General features: G+C 41.9%; 2 protein-coding genes across 2 annotated transcripts; both read right to left on the reverse strand.

Moving 5' to 3' along the window:
* Positions 1-4,303: 4,303 nt before the first annotated feature.
* On the reverse strand, positions 4,304-4,888 carry LOC122650510 (uncharacterized mitochondrial protein AtMg00310-like). Its single transcript, XM_043843917.1, has 2 exons — positions 4,525-4,888; positions 4,304-4,377 (listed from the first exon to the last, which is right to left on the reverse strand). The coding sequence occupies exons 1-2, from the start codon at positions 4,886-4,888 to the stop codon at positions 4,304-4,306; spliced, it is 438 nt and encodes a 145-aa protein (XP_043699852.1).
* A 393-nt stretch (positions 4,889-5,281) lies between these two features.
* On the reverse strand, positions 5,282-8,844 carry LOC122650511. Its single transcript, XM_043843918.1, has 3 exons — positions 8,321-8,844; positions 6,041-7,052; positions 5,282-5,803 (listed from the first exon to the last, which is right to left on the reverse strand). Exons 1-3 carry the CDS (start codon positions 8,842-8,844, stop codon positions 5,282-5,284), a joined length of 2,058 nt encoding a protein of 685 aa, XP_043699853.1.
* Between the last annotated feature and the right edge of the window lie 8,106 nt (positions 8,845-16,950).

Here is a 16,950-nt window from a genome sequence, read left to right on the forward strand (position 1 = left end):
CCTGACCCTGACCCGCCCTCAAGGTCAAGGTATCTCAACCCAGCCCTGTTTGGGCTCAGGGTGGGTTTGGGCCGTCAGGGCCAAACTTGCACCCCTAGATACAACCGATCAGTGTCAATGCCATATCAGGTGATCAATACTCAATCGGTAGTGTTCATCAGAACCAATGTGAGTTGCAGGATTGTTTTGGATAAGGAGAGAGGGAGAGAGAGAGAGAGACAGAGATTTGATATTAGATTCTGGATTTAATTACCTATTTCCTCTTCAATCACGTTTTATGGATTCCTCAAAAAGAGGGAGAGAGGAAAAGAGAAATAGAAAAAAATAATGAGGAATCAGAGTTAAGTATCCGTGAATGGCTATGAAACGTGGTCTTAGGAGAGCGTTATTGGAGAGGAATCCTCTTCAATGACACTGGAGAGGATCTAGACTCATGGGGAAGTATGTGGAGATGCTAGACACAGGGGTGAGGATCGCAGCTTGCTTCCATTCTCACTACCCTCATACAGCGAGGATATATGTACTACCACCCTCCGTCCAACCCTGATGACAATACTGTGAGTGTTGACATTAAGGATTTCATTCTTTATTCCATTGTATGACGCAATACCCCAGTGAAAGAAACCCCTCTCATTGTTGGAGACGGGTTTTTATCAAGGATAGGCTCCTCTAAGGCTTGTGGTTGTGCGGCCATGGTGTTGCATGCAATTCCCACATTGCCACCTTAGCATAGATTCTCATTCAATAGTTAGGCATCAAACTCCTTCAAATTTTGAGCGGCATTTTTGAGGAGCTCGATGCTCAACCATTGGATGGGCATCTGTACTGAGGAGGTGACTTGGGAATTGTGCGCAACATGATGACTGCACAACACCAGATCGCAGAGGATCCAACTCCTTTTATCAAACTGATTTTTACCCCTTTCTTTTTGGATTTGGATCCTCTGCGGCTTGGAGTTGAGTGGTCATCATGTTGTGCTCACCTCACAGGCCGCCACATGGATTTCATGCCAATCCAATGATTGGTAGATGATGATATTTCAAAATTAAAAATTACCGTTTAAAATTCAAAAATGCAAAATGCCAAGCCACCAACTACCAACCATTGGATCGGCATGAAATGCATGTGGCGGCTTGTAAAAAGAGCGCAACACGATGGCCACCAACTCCAGTCCACAGAGGATCTAAATCCTTTCTTCTTACTATTGATAAATCATACTACTTATTGTCCTATAATAATAATTGGATTTTTTAAATCATGAACTGAGAGATTGAAAGATTTCGAGTTCGTCTTGTTTAACTCTTCTGGTAAATTTTGATTGAATTTTACTGAGTATCCAATAAATCGTTTAATCAAAATATGGGGTTCATACCATAGTTGGCAAACTAGGTTTTTTTACTCGATTCGTTCTCCAAAAAACCTGGTGACTTGGGCGAGTCAAACTGAGTCATGTGTTTTTTTAATAAATTTTAATTAGTAAAATGTAAGAAAAATAAAGTAAGATTCCCTGAAAATCAGGGAATGTTTCATCTCTATTTCCCTCACAAAATGAGTATGGCAATGCTTTGTTCGTCTAAGAACTTTTTCTCCGACATAAAGAGAGAGTCAAGGGTGTCAATTGGGATGGTTCCTGGTATTTGGGATGGATCCACACCAGTACCGGTACCAAAGGTGTCAATCCCAGTACCGTCCCATTTAGTAAACGGGACCAAACCTAAATCCCAGTCCCGATTATTAACGGGACGGGACGGTATCAGTTCCTAAACGGTTCTAGGCCCAGTAAAAAAGGGAGAATAACTTTAATGGTTCCGAGATTGTTCCATTATTAGAAAGCAACTTAGAGTACGAACCCAAGATGAATTTCTTGATTTTACTTTTTCAAACTCCCTAAGATCACATGTAAATTTCTCAAAATGACGTCTAAGAATTAATGAGGACGAAATAAACAAGCTCATGTATGGTTTTAGTGCCATCACAAAACAAGTTTAGAGATATGGAACTAAAGGTCCATTGGCTAAAATCTCCATAAGAGAAAATACACTAAGATACATCAAACTACTGCCATATACCTTCCATACAATAACATGAAATATACCTTTTAAAAGGGTACTAATAGTTTCGGTACCTAACCGGTATTTCGGTACTGGTACCATTGGGAATCCCATTCCAGAACCGTCCTGTCCCATTTATTATTCGGTACCAAAATCAGATCCCAATAGCATTCTGTCTATTAATGGGACGGTCCGGTACCGGATTTTAGCGAGACGGTTCTGGGACGGTTTCCAGTTCTGGTCCCAAATTGACACCCTTAGCGAGAGAGAGAGAGAGAGAGAGAGAGAGAGAGAGAGAGAGAGAGAGAGAGAGAGAGAGAGAGAGAGAGAGAGAGAGAGAGGATTATTTCCCAAACCTTGCAGAGCTTCTAAAAGAAGTAATGGTCCATCAAGATGATAGACAGTAAGGGTGAAATAGGGTCGGATTGGGCCAGGTTTTTTAAAACCCTAGCCCAACACTGAGTCCTCTTAGCTCAACCCAAGCCCAACCTAGCCTTAGGTGGGCTGAGATATCTCAACCTAGGTCCAACCCTGCCGGGCTCAGCACAGACCAACCCGGCTCTGATCGACCCTAACTGGAATAGGCTGGGCTGGGTTGGCCCTAACTTGCCCTGGTTTTTTGCCATTTACATCGTCTTATGCATTAAAAAATGAGACACAAGTGATTGGGTATTGGTTTGTTTCATACTTAATTGACTATTAGACTTTTCTTTAGGTTAAAAAACTTAGGCCAAACTTAAATTGTAAATATTTTCGTTCAATAGATAAATTAGTCTTTTTTTTTTTTTTTTTTCTGATAAACCAATAGATAACTAGATACTAAAAAAAACTGCAAAATGTATACAATAGGTTGTAAAGCAAAACCAAATACAGGGTCGGGCCGGGTTGGGCTTAGCCTGAGGCCTCAACCCTAGCCCAGCCCGACCTTGACCCAGGGCCTGAAAATTTCCACCCTAACCCGTCCTCAGGGTTGAAAAATCCAGCCCAGACCCTGTTCAGGCTTAGGGCAGGCTCAGCCCAACAGGGCCAAACTTACACCCCTAATAGATAGAGCAATCTATCTTTTTTTTTTTTTGGTAAAAGATAGATTTATTGCAAAGAACGGGAAACACTCCTTGAGTCCAAAGTCACAGCTTCAGAAAACAAGCGATCGGAGTTGGGCTAAACCATCCTTCCCGCAACGGATAGAGCCCTCCTGGCAAGGCAGTCTGCTAGGGAGTTAGCAGCCCTTGGAATATAAGCAAAGTTACAATCATCAAAGTAGGTGGAGATATGTCTAATGTCCTCCACAATAGGCAAAACAATAAAATCCGGGATCTTCGAAGGATTCAAAAGTGAAGAAATAATGCCCAGATTATCACTTTCCACGGTGATGGAGAGAGTTCCTTCCGAGATGGCTTCCAAAAGCCCTTCTCTAATCGCCATCGCCTCACCAACCAGAATTTCATTGAAGGGAGTGGGATTTGAGACAGCAATGCAGCATCTACTAACATGGTCTCAGATGACAAAGCCAACACCACTACGCTTGGTCCCTGGATCCAACGAAGCATCACAATTGAGTTTGAAGGAACCAGGGAGAGGGGGAAGCCAAGAAACCTGCCCAGGAACTCGAGAAGGGGCTTGAGAGGGATGGGCTATACTGGTGGCCTTCAAAAATTCATCACACGCCCTCTTAGCAGCTTGGATGACCTCTTCACCAGTCCAAACCTTACCACCAAAAAGCAGATCATTCCTCGAGGTCCAAAGATACCAAAGCACGAAGCAGCAAAGAGCTGTTACCTCCTTAAAAGTAGACTTGCCCAGGTCTGCAAGGGAGATCCACGCCTGGAGGAATTGATAAGGATGAAAGTTGTCACCACGAGGCAAGAGGGGGTGAAGGTTACAACCGAACCAAACAGCTCTCGCAAACGTACACTTGAGGAGGATGTGATCAACAGACTCCTCATGGGAACCACATCTACGACAACAAGTATCAACTGGAACCTGACGTTGGTGTAGAGCAGTAGCCGAAGCCAAACCACCAGCGCAAGCTCTCCAAAGAAAGGCCTTTATTTTAGGGAGGGTATTACTCGCCCAGATTAACCTCCACACTGATCTCGGCACCAAGTCCCAAGAATGTAAATTCGCTGAGGAGGCCTTAGAAGACTCGCTTTCCATTCTTTGGTTGGAGAGAAGATGGTAAACACTTTTGACTGAGAAAAAGCCTCCTTTTGCTGCCCCCCAAATCAAACAATCACTTCTAGGAAAAAGACTCAAGTGAATTCTTCGAATAGCTTCACTATCACTAGGGTGGAAGTATTTGGAAAGGACATCCTCCTTCCATTTCCTGCAGGAATGATTAATAAGCTCCCAAACCATGCTAGGGGGTCTGGCTCCATAGGGGGGTATTGTAACCGAAAATTAGGTAGTGAAGGTACCCAATTATCCTCCCAAATTTTAATATTCATCCCTCCCCCTATTTTCCACAGCAAACCATCTTTCAAAACCTTACGCCCCTCCAAAAGACTTCTCCAAGGCCAAGATGGTTGAGCTCCCAATCTAGCAGAAAGGAAATCCCCATTGGGGAAGTAAATTGCTTTCATAAACCTGCCCCACATTGAGTCAGGCTCCTTCCACAATCTCCAAGCCATCTTAGAAAGAAGAGCTTTATTTTGAAGCTCTGGGTCTCTAAAACCCAAGCCACCAAGATCTTTAGATCTACATAATCTGCGCCAAGCAATCCAACGGATCTTCCTTTTATCTGTGTCATCCCCCCAGAAGAAGCTAGTGGCCTCCTTGCGAATCTGAGAGTGATGTGAAGCCGGAAGTTTAAAATGGGAATTAGCATAGTTCCCCATCGACAGAGCCACAGATTTAAGCATGATCTCCTTTCCTGCATGCGATAATAATCTGTTCTTCCACCCTGAGAAACGATGCCCCACCTTATCTGCTAGATCCTAGAAGAGAGCTGCTTTTGAAACCCCAAAATCTGTAGGTAAACCAAGGTATCTAGAAGGGCCTTTTGAGTAAGAGACCTTCAGGATGTGCGAGAACCATCTTCGGAAGCGCATTGCTACATTAGGGCTAAAGGTAATTGAGGACTTCTTGAGATTTACAGCTTGACCACTTGCCCTGCAGTAAACATCCACACAATCCTTCGGTTGCACACTTCTTCAAGTTTCATTTCGAAAAGCATGCAGATCATCATCGCAAAGAGAAGGTGTGTCATCGGCTCAGTCCTATTTTTTACCTTAATTCCCTCTAACCAAACCTTGTTGTTCAGAGTGGGCTATTACTGCACTTAAAGCTTGCGAGCACAGGATGAAAAGAGCTGGAGATAGAGGATCCCCTTGGCGAATACCCCTGGTGGGAATCACCTTCCCCCTAACCTCCCCATTAATGATAATGCTGTACGAAACCGTTTTGAGACAAGAGAGGACCATGTTCACCCATTGCGAGCTGAACCCCAACGTCAAGAGGACTGATTCCAGGAAATTCCACTCTATACGGTCGTACGCTTTCTTCATATCCAGCTTCAGAGCCAAAAACCTCTGCTTCCCCTTCTTCTTCTTATTAATGTAGCTGAATAACTCATGGGCCATAAGAATGTTGTCGGAGATAGAACGGCTAGGGATAAAAGCAGACTGGTTCGGAGCCACAATCTGATCCAGAACACCTTTCAACCTAGAAGCCATAATCTTCGTGATGACCTTGACAACCACAGGGCACAGACTGATAGGTCTATACTGATCTGCACTTGAGGGGTTAGAAACCTTTGGAACCAAACAAAGTAAGGTCTCATTACATTCTTGTGGGAGCATACCAGTGTTAAAAAAATTACAAACAAATGAGTGAATCTCCGGGTGAGTAAAATCCCAGTATTTTTGGAAAAAAGCCGGGGGAAGCCCATCCGGACCAGGGGATTTTAAAGGTGCCATTGCAAAAAGTGCTTTCTTGGTCTCATCTAAAGAGGGGGGGGCACACAAATAAGAATTCGTGGTTGCACCTACCTGAGGCTGCATGATAGAGAGAACATGGTTCAAAGCAGCAGAGTCCAGCCCTTCAGAAGTAAAGATGTCCTGGTAGTACTCAGTCATTAGATCATAAATCCTCTTTTCATCATGAGTCCAACGACCTTCACTGTCCTGGAGCTTCAAGATCCTATTGTGGCTACGATGTTGGATGGTGGACATGTGGAAAAATCTGGTGTTCCGGTCACCTTGTTGTAACCAACTAATGCGAGACTTTTGGCGCCATAGTTCCTCCTCTCTCTCCAATTCTTCATTAAGCAGGGTAGTGATATTCTCCTCCTGGGCATGGTAATCATCACCGATTGGTCCCTCTTGGAGCTTGATTAGGGCCAATTGAAGGTCCTTAATCTTTGTTTGGATATGACCAAAGACCTCCTTGTTCCAACGTTTGAAAACCGGCTGAATACCACTCATTTTATGATATAAGGCAGGCAGGGGATTACTAGGCACAGGGGTAGTCCAGGCTGTATTAGCTGTCTTCTCACAATCGGGGTGGCGAAACCAGGCTGACTCAAAACAGAAGAGACGCTCCCCTTTGAAACGACCACCTACTGAATCAATTATGAGGGGAGCGTGATCAGAGTTCAGAGTGGGTTTAACCAAAACCGCTGCATCCGGGTGCGAAGTTCTCCAAGCATCATTCGCCAGAGCCCTATCCAACCTGATTCTTATATTAGCCTCACCCTTCCTCTTATTACTCCAAGTAAAACAGGGACCATGAGAGCCAATATCCTCCAAAGCACAAGCTATGGTCATATCCTTAAATCCCTCAATATCTCTTTGTCCAGTACAGTTACCACCCTCCTTCTCGTGCCAGGCCAAAAAAGAGTTAAAATCACCATAGCAAAGCCACTCCATGTGTCTGCCACTTCCAATTTGGGTTAATTGCTCCCACACTTCTTTCCTTTTACTTTTAATAGAAGCACCATAAACTGAAGTCATATAAAAGAAAGAACCATCTTTATTATAAACCTTAGAATCTACTACATGGCTGTTTGAGAAAATAACATCAACAGTAGTATTATGAGTCCAAAGGAGAGCCAAGCCACCTGAGGCGCCCTTCGCATCCACTGAGAAACAAGAGTGAAAGCCTATCTTCCTACACAGCCGAGTAATATTATCCTTTCCAGCCTTAGTTTCGATCAGAAAAATTATGTCTGGCTTCTCTACATGAGAGAGGTGAACTAGGTAACGAATTGTCGCAGCCCTCCCCAATCCTCGACAATTCCAGCTTAAGATTTTCATCGATTCCCGCGGTGCTGAGCCTCCCCAGCTACCACGGGTTCCAAGTATAAAAAATGCTCCACTGCTTTTGTCTCAGTTTGAGTAGTCTCGACTGGGTCTTGCCTCTCTTCTAGACGTTCCAATCTGGGTCTCTTCTGTTTATCATGACCCGAATCAATGGCGCAAGCTGGATCATGATGGACCATCGCAAACTCTCCTTGATGTAACTGCGTCTCAACTATATCCATGGGTGAGTTGTGGGTCTCTTGGGTCGGGTGTGGTGGAGGTAATAAAGGAAAGTTGGATGGGGGAGACACTTGTTCATGAGTAGGTGAGGAGTGGATAGTGGGATTCTGATATGGTGGGTCGGTTATAGGGGGATGATTTAAGGATATAGTGGAGAGGTGTGGAATTAAATTAGAAAGAAGGGATGCCACGTCAGGGTGATTGAAAATAGGGTTACTAGCTAAGATTTGATTTAGATTGGTGGGTGGGTGACTAATATGGTTGGGATTCAAAGCTTGCGGATTTTGGGGGTGTAATGGAGGGATATTTTGTGATTGACATACCAATCCCGAAGTGGAAGGAGGGAGAGTGGTATGAGACAGCCCCGGTAATTTTGAACTTTCCATAATAACACTCTCCTTCAGAACACCGTTGGAAGAGCTTGCAGCCGGAGAAATAGAACCGGCGGTGGACACAATCTGAGACTGATTAATCAGTTGCGATGGCATGCCTTCTAGAAGTCTGGGATCCGGGGTGGTCGCCCTCGAGGAGGAGCCATATCAAAAAGTGGGAAAGGAAGGGCAGGTCGAGGCCTTTTTGCAGCCATGCTCAATACCATGCTTGTGTTCAGCATCAAAGAGGGACACACATCTCTTGACTTCATGGTCGAATAAACCACAATAATAACAGAAACTAGGCAGCCTTTCATACTTAAGAAGAACAGTGGTTTTACTCCCTGATCTTCGCTTGACTGTGATAGTCTAGCGCAGAGGTTTGATGATACTGATGTGAACCCGCGCCCTAATATACATGACTCTCGCCCCAAACTGAACACCTTGAACCAAAATTATTTGCTTGGGATGTCCAACCTTTGCTGCTAACTGAGATCCCACTTCTAAGTTGAATAATTCCAATGGGACGTCATGTATTTGCACCCAGAAATCTGTGCTATGGAATCCCCATTCTTGATTGGCATTCCAATGTTCCAACAGTAATAAGTTTCCCCCAACCGCCCAAGGGCTCTCATCCAAAACATTCAGTAAATCAAGCTCATGCTGGAATTGAAAACGATAGCGATTCTCCTGCATGGGAGTGATAATAACAGAAAATCGAGGATTCCAGGCATGAACGAGCGCTTCCGAAACAGCTTGGCGTCTGTAGGGTTTACAGAAGACAATCTGGCCCACCAGACAATTTTTATCAGCGTCCTCCAATCGATCCTCAACCCCTTCCTCTAAGGCCAGGGTATCTTCATCATCGTCATCGTCCTGGAGGGAGGTGCTTGCTGTATGAGGGGGGATCTGGGGTGACGATAGTTCAGGATTCTCTTCCATAATACAGAGAATGAAACTACCGGAGTGACAGGATCAAGTGGTAAAGGAGATCACGTACGGTGACGGAGAAGAAAACCACGCACGGCGACGGAGAAAAAACTAATTTAACGAAAAGCCCCAGCCCACCTTTTGATGTATTATATAATATATTAATTAATGTATTATATCAAACCTGCCTCATTCGCAGAGAATGAAGCCATACGAGTCTTAATTGACCGACCACATAAGAGAGGGAGCTCATATTACCAACCAACAATTCGCTCATACTACCAACCAACAATTCTAGCTTAGACTGACAATTTTAGATCTGAAAATTTTCACTTATTTTCCCTATAATGTCCCTTGCAACCAAACGGAGCCCTTAGGAAAAGCAAGCAAGGGGATCCACCAATTCCACTTCATTGTACATGTTTTTGCCAAATTTTAATTTTGGTGATGAATGGGCACATCTTTTTCTCCCCATATACATGCTCTGATCTTAATTGACTAGACTCTGCCGGATCAGAATAAGGGTTGAAATCAGTCTTTACAGATTTCACGGAATAGGCCCTTAGATCCAAAAATACAGGGATTCTAGGGATCTTTAGCATGAATTGGGTGGATCGGATCAGCCGGAATCAGAATCATTCATGATTGATAACGATCCAACCCGGTTGATTCACTGATCAAATTCCCAATTCTTGAAACCGTGTATGCTACCGAAGATCCATCCTTGTTTTTCCTGCAACTTGGCAACCATTTCTTCTCTTCAACTTTGTATTCAATATGATCATAACTGCAAGCTGACACACCTTAGATGTGAATTAAGGACATTTAGTTATTTGTATGACCATCTAAAACATTTCTTAGTAAGGCTGAGGATGTCAAATTGGAATCGAAAACGAAAACCATCCGGTTAAAACTGAATCAAAGTAAATCGATTCGATTTTGGTTTAAAAAGTTGGAAACCTTTCTCAATTTGGTTCGGTTTCGGTTTCATGCCTAAAACCATTATATCGAATCGAGTTACCTAGTTTCAAACCAAATAAGAAAAAAAACAAAAAGAGCTATCTAGTGCACGAGGCTCCCGCAACTGCAAGGTTTGGGAGGGGCAAATGTGGATGATCTGTTTTAGTGTTTGAAAAAAGTTTGGTTAACTATGATCCTAACAAATAAGAGTTTCTATTAGTGAAGATATAAAGAGTTGGGCCAAACACTTAAATAGGACCTAAACGGCTAAACCTAATATGAAACCAAATTAAAATCCACTAAGAAAATGAATAGAAAACAGAATAAAAACCGAAACGATTTGGTTCGATTTTGATTTTGAAATTGTATTCCTATTGTTGGTTCGGTTCGATTTTAGTTTTTATACTTTGTTTCTTAAATCGAACCGAATAATCGAAATCGAACCAATTAACACCCTTAAGTAAGGCTAGCCGTTTGTAATTACTTCTAAAAATATACATTACTGTTGGATTAACAAATGTAACCGCATCTTCTATGAGAAGTACTTTTCTACCCATACATGATGCATGCATTTTGTTCAACAATATCGTTGTGTTGTTCTCATGACAATCGTTATGGTGTTTTAAGCAATACTTTATTGAGTTCAGTTAATCCTTCACTTTATAAACCGCATGCATGAGTTGGTGAGAAAAGCCCAAACTATTATGCTCATTTCCTTCAAAAAATTAATTTAAGGTACTAAGGAAATCAAATTTCAAGAAGACAATTCTAGGATCGGCTTGCCTTGTTCGGATTCTGAAATCATGGAAGAGATTCAACATTTCAGCCCTTAAAGAAACGAAGAAAGAAAAAGCCAAACAGTTCCTCCTAGTTAGACTTGTATATATAAAGAATGAGTTTTTTTTTTTGGTAAAGAAGAATGAGTTTTAGGTGCATATCAAAATGATTTATTTTTTTTATGAAACAAGCATTCTTAAAATTTATTCTTGTACATTTTAATTAATATGATATTTCCTATAAATACCCCAATATTATCATTTACATATAATGTAAGTCTATTGATGTAGGATTATGCAAGACGACAGTGAGACATGGGAGGAAACCAATAAAAAGGTAAACTTTATATTTGTCAATATGATCCATTTCACAAGTGTTTTATGAAAAAAAAAAATGAATATAGCTAATATCTAATTTTATTAATTGGAAAAATTATATGTTTCAATGGCCTATGCAGATCTCGAACCTGTTACCTTTGCGTTATTAGTAAGACGCTCTAATCAGCTAATAGGCCACATAATTTAATTAAGGGTAAATATCATCCCCTCCCCTCTAAGTATCCATAATATCGAATCTCTCTCTCAAGTTTTGAATAATAATAATGCCCTCCCCTATTTTTGAAAGATTCTATCAACCTACCCTTATCCTTAAAAAACATCATTAAGTGATGACGTTGGCATTTACAAATTTTCTAAAACCCCATATTACCCTTAATTTAATTTTATTTCAATTTTACCCTCTTCAACCCCCAAACCCCTTTTGCCTTTTCTTCCCACAAAATCCCCTCTGTGTTTTTTCTTCTCTTTTGCTAGTTACTAATTCTTGGGATCCACAATTATGCAGGTTTCTTCTTCTTCTTGGTTCTCGCAATGATGTCACTACTGGGAAATTGAAGTAGACAATGTTGTATCGATCTCTAAGCCCGACGATATAAAGTAAAACAATCGCGGAAGAAATTGCCACAATCTGACATTGATTTAATGAGAATCCAATATATTCAACTCTAAATTTAAAGCATCCAAATTTTGGGTGATTAAAAATTATTTCCAATCCGAGAGGTAGATTACCTCCAAATCAAAGTTAAAGAACCTTGCAAAGGGGTGGAATAAAGACCTAGAAGGACATCTGAAGGTCAGATTCTGATTAATTTCAAAAAGAAATTCTGTAAAAAATACCCCAAAACAGGGTACCGCCAGCAGTAGTCTGTGGAGCTTCTTCAATGAGATAAAAATATTTTGATCAGTCTTCAACTAGGTATCGAGTGTTCATACTTGAGGGCTCAATACAGCCCTAAAAATTAAAGTAAAAATAATGGCCAGATTGAGAGTACCAATTCAGTCGACAGAAAGGATGAGAAAAGGGCTGGGCGGCTAATGTGGAGGGAGGGATTCGCAAAGGGGTGGTGATCGTGACGGATGGGTCATGGGAGTCTCGGTCGGTTGAGAGCGAGAAGAAGAATAAAGAAGGGGTGGATCCCACTCCAGAAGCCTTTTTTAACTCCAATTAAAGGGTAATATCATCTTTTGAGCTGCTATTTTAATACCGTTAGCCACTTAGAGTACGGTTGATAGAATCTTTAAAAAATAGGGGAGATCATTATCATTATTCAAAACTTGAGGGAGATGTTTGATATTATGGATACTTAGAGGGAAGGGATGATATTTATCCTTTACCCTTTAATTAATGATTGTATTATATTTCTCAAAAAGGTTGTTATTCATGTAACAAGGATGGGTTACATTTGAAAAAATAACAAAATGGTAAAAAAAAACTAATACACAATAAACAGTGAGACATTGAAGGATCAAACAAATGGGGCAAATTAGACATTTCATTTTCTTTTATTATAATCTTATGCCTATCTTTTAAATTGACATTAAAAATGACATTTCTGTCATTTCATCAAACTCTCTGCCCTACCCCTCTATCGCTTCCGACGGGATCGAGTTCCTATTGGCCCAAATTGAAGCCTCGTCCTCGACGAAGACAAGCCTACAGTCACTGCGGTCCAAATCGCCACTACAGTCATCATCATCTTCTTCTTCTTAACCCAAATACCTACGCTTCTTCCCCGACCCGATTTCGAAACCCCATTTTCACTCTCTGCGGCCTACATTTTGCAGATATTGGCGGCCAGCGTCTCTCTCTCCATTTTCTTACCTATACTCCTTCCTTGACCCCGATTACGAAACCTCTTTTTCAAAAACAGTAGAAAGAGTAGAAATGATGAACTGAGGAAGATCGAGTGAAGAAAAGAGAGAATCGGGAATTGAGAATTTTTCAAGGCGAAAAAGGATCATTTGATGATTTCTAATTGATTGATTCCCATTGTTACGAAGTTTCAAAGGGAAGAGATGTATCTGGATTCCATGCGAAAATCTTTCAAGGATTCTCTCAATGTTCTTGAAACTGATATTCAGCACGCCAATACATTGTAGGTTAATTGATGAGGCATAAAACACCCCACCTATCAGAGGCTGCCACATGGCTGACCTGACCTCAGTCCGAGAACCGAATTGGGCCGAGCAGAAAATCGGGCCGACCCCATCTCCGATAAGTCACCTGACAGAGCCAGACTCGCACAAACTAGCCGGTGGCTGAGGCCGAGCTCATACAGGTCAGCCATAGACTCCTGGCCGAGCTTACTACCGAGACCAACCTCTCGGGCCGACCTCCCAGGCCGAGGTGACGGCCAAGGCCGACCTACCATGCCGCCCTCCTAAGCCGACCTCCGAGGCCGAGCCCTCCTCCACTGAAGCTGCCATAGCGCCCCACCGGGGATCTCCGGGCCACGTCAGCGCATCCCAAGAATCACGGGATAAGGATCGAGCCACAATCCCAGCGCAACACGGAATCACACTCTACATGGACTCTTACCTTAAGAAGGACTCCTACCATACTAGGACTCTCCCAACCGCCTCATCTCATCCTCACTCTATAAATACCCAGGTATGGAGCACCATTCCTCATCTTGCTTTTCACTACGTAGTTACGCTGTTGCACTGGTGATCTAACTTTAGCATCGGAGAGTCCTAGGCCGGAGCCACACCAACTGTCTTGTGCTCATCACTTGGTCTTTGCAGGCTCATCCGTGGGCGAACCAAGCATCGGAGATTTCCACACGCAACATTAATTAACTTTTATTCTTTTTTACCCCTTCCGTTTACTGCTTTTTCTAATGGCGTTTCTTGAACTTCTCTTCTATGAGAGCATACCTCCTCCCCCTTATTTGCTTTGACTTTGTACTTGGAATTTATTGCTACACTGAGATAGTGCTTCATGGTTTAATATGAAGTTTCTGCCTTTAAGCTTCACTGGGTGCTTCAAATTTGCATTTTTTGCTCCAGTTTCATTCTTATTACAGCTAGATTGTAGAGAGACAAACCCATAGTTTTACATCAGTTGCAGAGTCCATGACTCAGCCATCGCATGGTGTTGCGTTGCTGCCTCCATTGTAGTGCAGAGGGAACGAGGTATTGGTGGCTTTTTTCAACACCTTCACAGGATGGCACAACACACGTGGTGGAGGTGGCACGAGCGTGACAAAGCCTTTGACGCAGACTCAAACGAGGCTGGAAATGGCATGTCTTGACTTCCAACCAGGACGAAACGGCCTATTCTAAATTCCAACTAGGACGAAAGGGCCTGTTCTAGCTTCTAGCTAGGACGAAACGGCATGTTCTAAATTCCAAATAGGACGAAACAGCATGTTCTAGCTTCTAGCCAGGACGAAACGGTCTGTTCTAACTTCCAACCAGGACGAATGCGAGATCTTACCAATGCTTGAGTAACTCTAAGGACTTTTGGGTAAAGAAAAATCATGATGAAAGAAACAAAGAAAGAAGATTGAAGATCAAATTGCTTACTTGCAGTCTGTATCCGTTGGAGTCATTATAACTTGTGAAATCCGATATTGATGAGAATTACAACTTGATATTTACACGTACTACAACTACTCTACGACCAAATCGCGTAATCTTCCAGAAACGAATTTGATGAAGCTTCACAACTCTGCCAGCGATGAACTGATGAAGCTTGCAACTTGATTCTAATGATCATGACTGTCTTCTGAAACACGGGCCAAAAAACAATACTTGATTGATAGGACACATCTTCTGAAACACAAGCCAAAAGACGTATTGCTGGAGTTACTCTCCAAGCAAGAACTACATGAATGCCCCTTGAAACACGAGCCAATGAGATATCAGTGGTAACTCCAGCGAAAGTTACAGGACAAGATGAGAGATTTACATCTTGAAAGATAAAAGGATAAAACTCTGTTGTAGACTGTTGTGTTGTTTGGCTGGGTGTCCTTTCTTTTTCGTACTCTCTTCTTTTATAATTGTTCCCTTGACGGTTGTGGTAGTTCCAGCCACTCCCATGAATATCTTCAGGTCGTTAAGTAACTACCCACAATCTCTTGCACCACCTTCCACTTTGTCATTAAAAAAAGGAACCTCTTTGATGGCAATGTGCAATGCACGGTCTTAAGGCATATATAACTTAAACAATTATTTTGTAAAAAATAGGGTGTAAACAATGTCCCTCACAATCCCGTTTGAACGAGGCCACACAAATTCGAATAGGATTGTGGATATGCTTTTGTAGTCTTAAGTTTGGTCTATTGATCGTAATACGGTGCCACTGTCTCTACTCGTTTGATCACCTTTTGTCAATTCCAACTTAAGACCGATTTAAACGACATCACCATTCACTCACGTACTATCACCACCATCCTGGTTATTAATCCAAGTATAAACAGAAAAAACCGATCTATATATCTTATAGACGTGCATATTTGACCCGCTGCATTCACATTAGCTTGGGAAGCCAGAGCCGTACGTGGGCATTCCGAATTTATCGACCGAAATAAATTCATTCGGTCTGCCTTGCGCTCGCTTGCTAAGTCCCAAAGAGGAGGCATGGCTTATTCCCGTTTGACTAGCTTGAGAGACCGATCGGTTTCTAATCATTTAGCAGCAAATTAATTCACCCAATTTGAATTACAGGCCAATCAGACGATGTTAAAGCAATTGAGAGGATAAGATTCCACCAATGTTTCAACAATTAAGGCGCTTTTGGATTTATATGATATACCCAAATACCATGGCAAATTGAGGAAATGGTGTTACCTCCCCATTGTAGACACAGTCTTGCAAGCATGTGGTGTTAACTCCACCTTGTAGGCCGATTTTTTATTTTCAAACCTTCTCAGCCAACTCTATTCTAGACACGTTTGAAAAAATCCTGTCAATCTGGGCAGCATGCATCCATGTGCAGCACCTGAGTAAGGCGGTGTGCATTGACTATCTTACCTCTGCTCGGGTAAAACGTTTGGACAGGGGTAAGATGATAAATAACCACTGTCTCATCTCAGGTGTTGCACATACAGTACTACTGCCCAGATTGACAGGAACCGGGTCCTCTGGCATGCTATCTTATTTCCTTTTCTTTTCAACATTACATGGAAAATCCACAATGTTGTTGAGTGGGTACCCCACGTATTGATTGGGAAATGTGGCCCATAGAGATCCCCATTGGAGAATTCGAGTCCACCAATTCGATCTCGCCCTTAGGAAAAGCAAGCAAGAGGATCCACCAATTCCACTTCTTAGCTAGACTGTGTCATAATAGAATAGGGGACGAAATCAGTCTCTACAGATTTCATGGAATCGGCAATTGGTTGATCGGATCAGACGGAATCAAGATCAATCATGATTGATTATTATCCAAATCGGTCGATTCACCTATATGCAATTCACAATTATTGAAACCATGTATGCAACCAAAGATCCATCCTTGGTTTTTTCTACAAGTCGGCAACCATTTCTTCTCCTCAACTTTGTATTCAGTATGATCATAACCGCATGCTGACACACCTAGTTATTTGTATGACCATCTAAAACATCTGTTAGTAAGGCTGAGGATGTCAATTTAGAATCGAAAACGAAAAACTGTACGTTTAAAACCGAATCGAAGTAAATCGATTCGATTTTGGTTTATCAATTTGGTTCGGTTTCGGTTTCATGCCTAAAACCATTATATCGAATCGAATTACCTAGTTTCAAACCAAATAAGGAAAAAATAGAGCTACCTAGTGCACGAGGCTCCCGCTACTTCAGGGTCTGAGAGGGGAAAATATTTCTTTTTAGTATTTGAAAAAAAATTTGATGGACTATGATTCTAACAAATAAGAGTTTTTCTATTGGTGAAGATGTAAAAAGTTGAGCCAAACACTTAAATAGGACCTAAACGGCTAAACCTAATATGAAACCAAATTAAAACCCACTCAGAAACTGAATGGATAACGGAATGAAAACCGAAACAATTTGATTCGATTTTAATTTTGAAAATATGTTCCTATTGTTGGTTTGATTCGAT

This window comes from Telopea speciosissima, chromosome 2 (assembly GCF_018873765.1).
Source record: "Telopea speciosissima isolate NSW1024214 ecotype Mountain lineage chromosome 2, Tspe_v1, whole genome shotgun sequence".
NCBI classification, from domain to species: Eukaryota; Viridiplantae; Streptophyta; class Magnoliopsida; order Proteales; family Proteaceae; genus Telopea; species Telopea speciosissima.

Bases quoted from the DNA above. Each gene is read 5' to 3' on its own strand.
- LOC122650510 (XM_043843917.1), bottom strand. From the start codon at position 4,888: ATGGGGAACTATGCTAATTCCCATTTTAAACTTCCGGCTTCACATCAC. The intron at 4,378-4,524 runs GTTTGCTGTGGA...TCATTCCTGCAG, and splicing joins GCGTAAGGTTTTGAAAGATG to GAAATGGAAGGAGGATGTCC.
- LOC122650511 (XM_043843918.1), bottom strand. From the start codon at position 8,844: ATGGAAGAGAATCCTGAACTATCGTCACCCCAGATCCCCCCTCATACA. The intron at 7,053-8,320 runs GTATATTAGGGC...TTTCTCAAACAG, and splicing joins CAGTTTGGGGCGAGAGTCAT to CCATGTAGTAGATTCTAAGG. The intron at 5,804-6,040 runs GTAGGTGCAACC...TTGGTTCCAAAG, and splicing joins TCTCTATCATGCAGCCTCAG to GTTTCTAACCCCTCAAGTGC.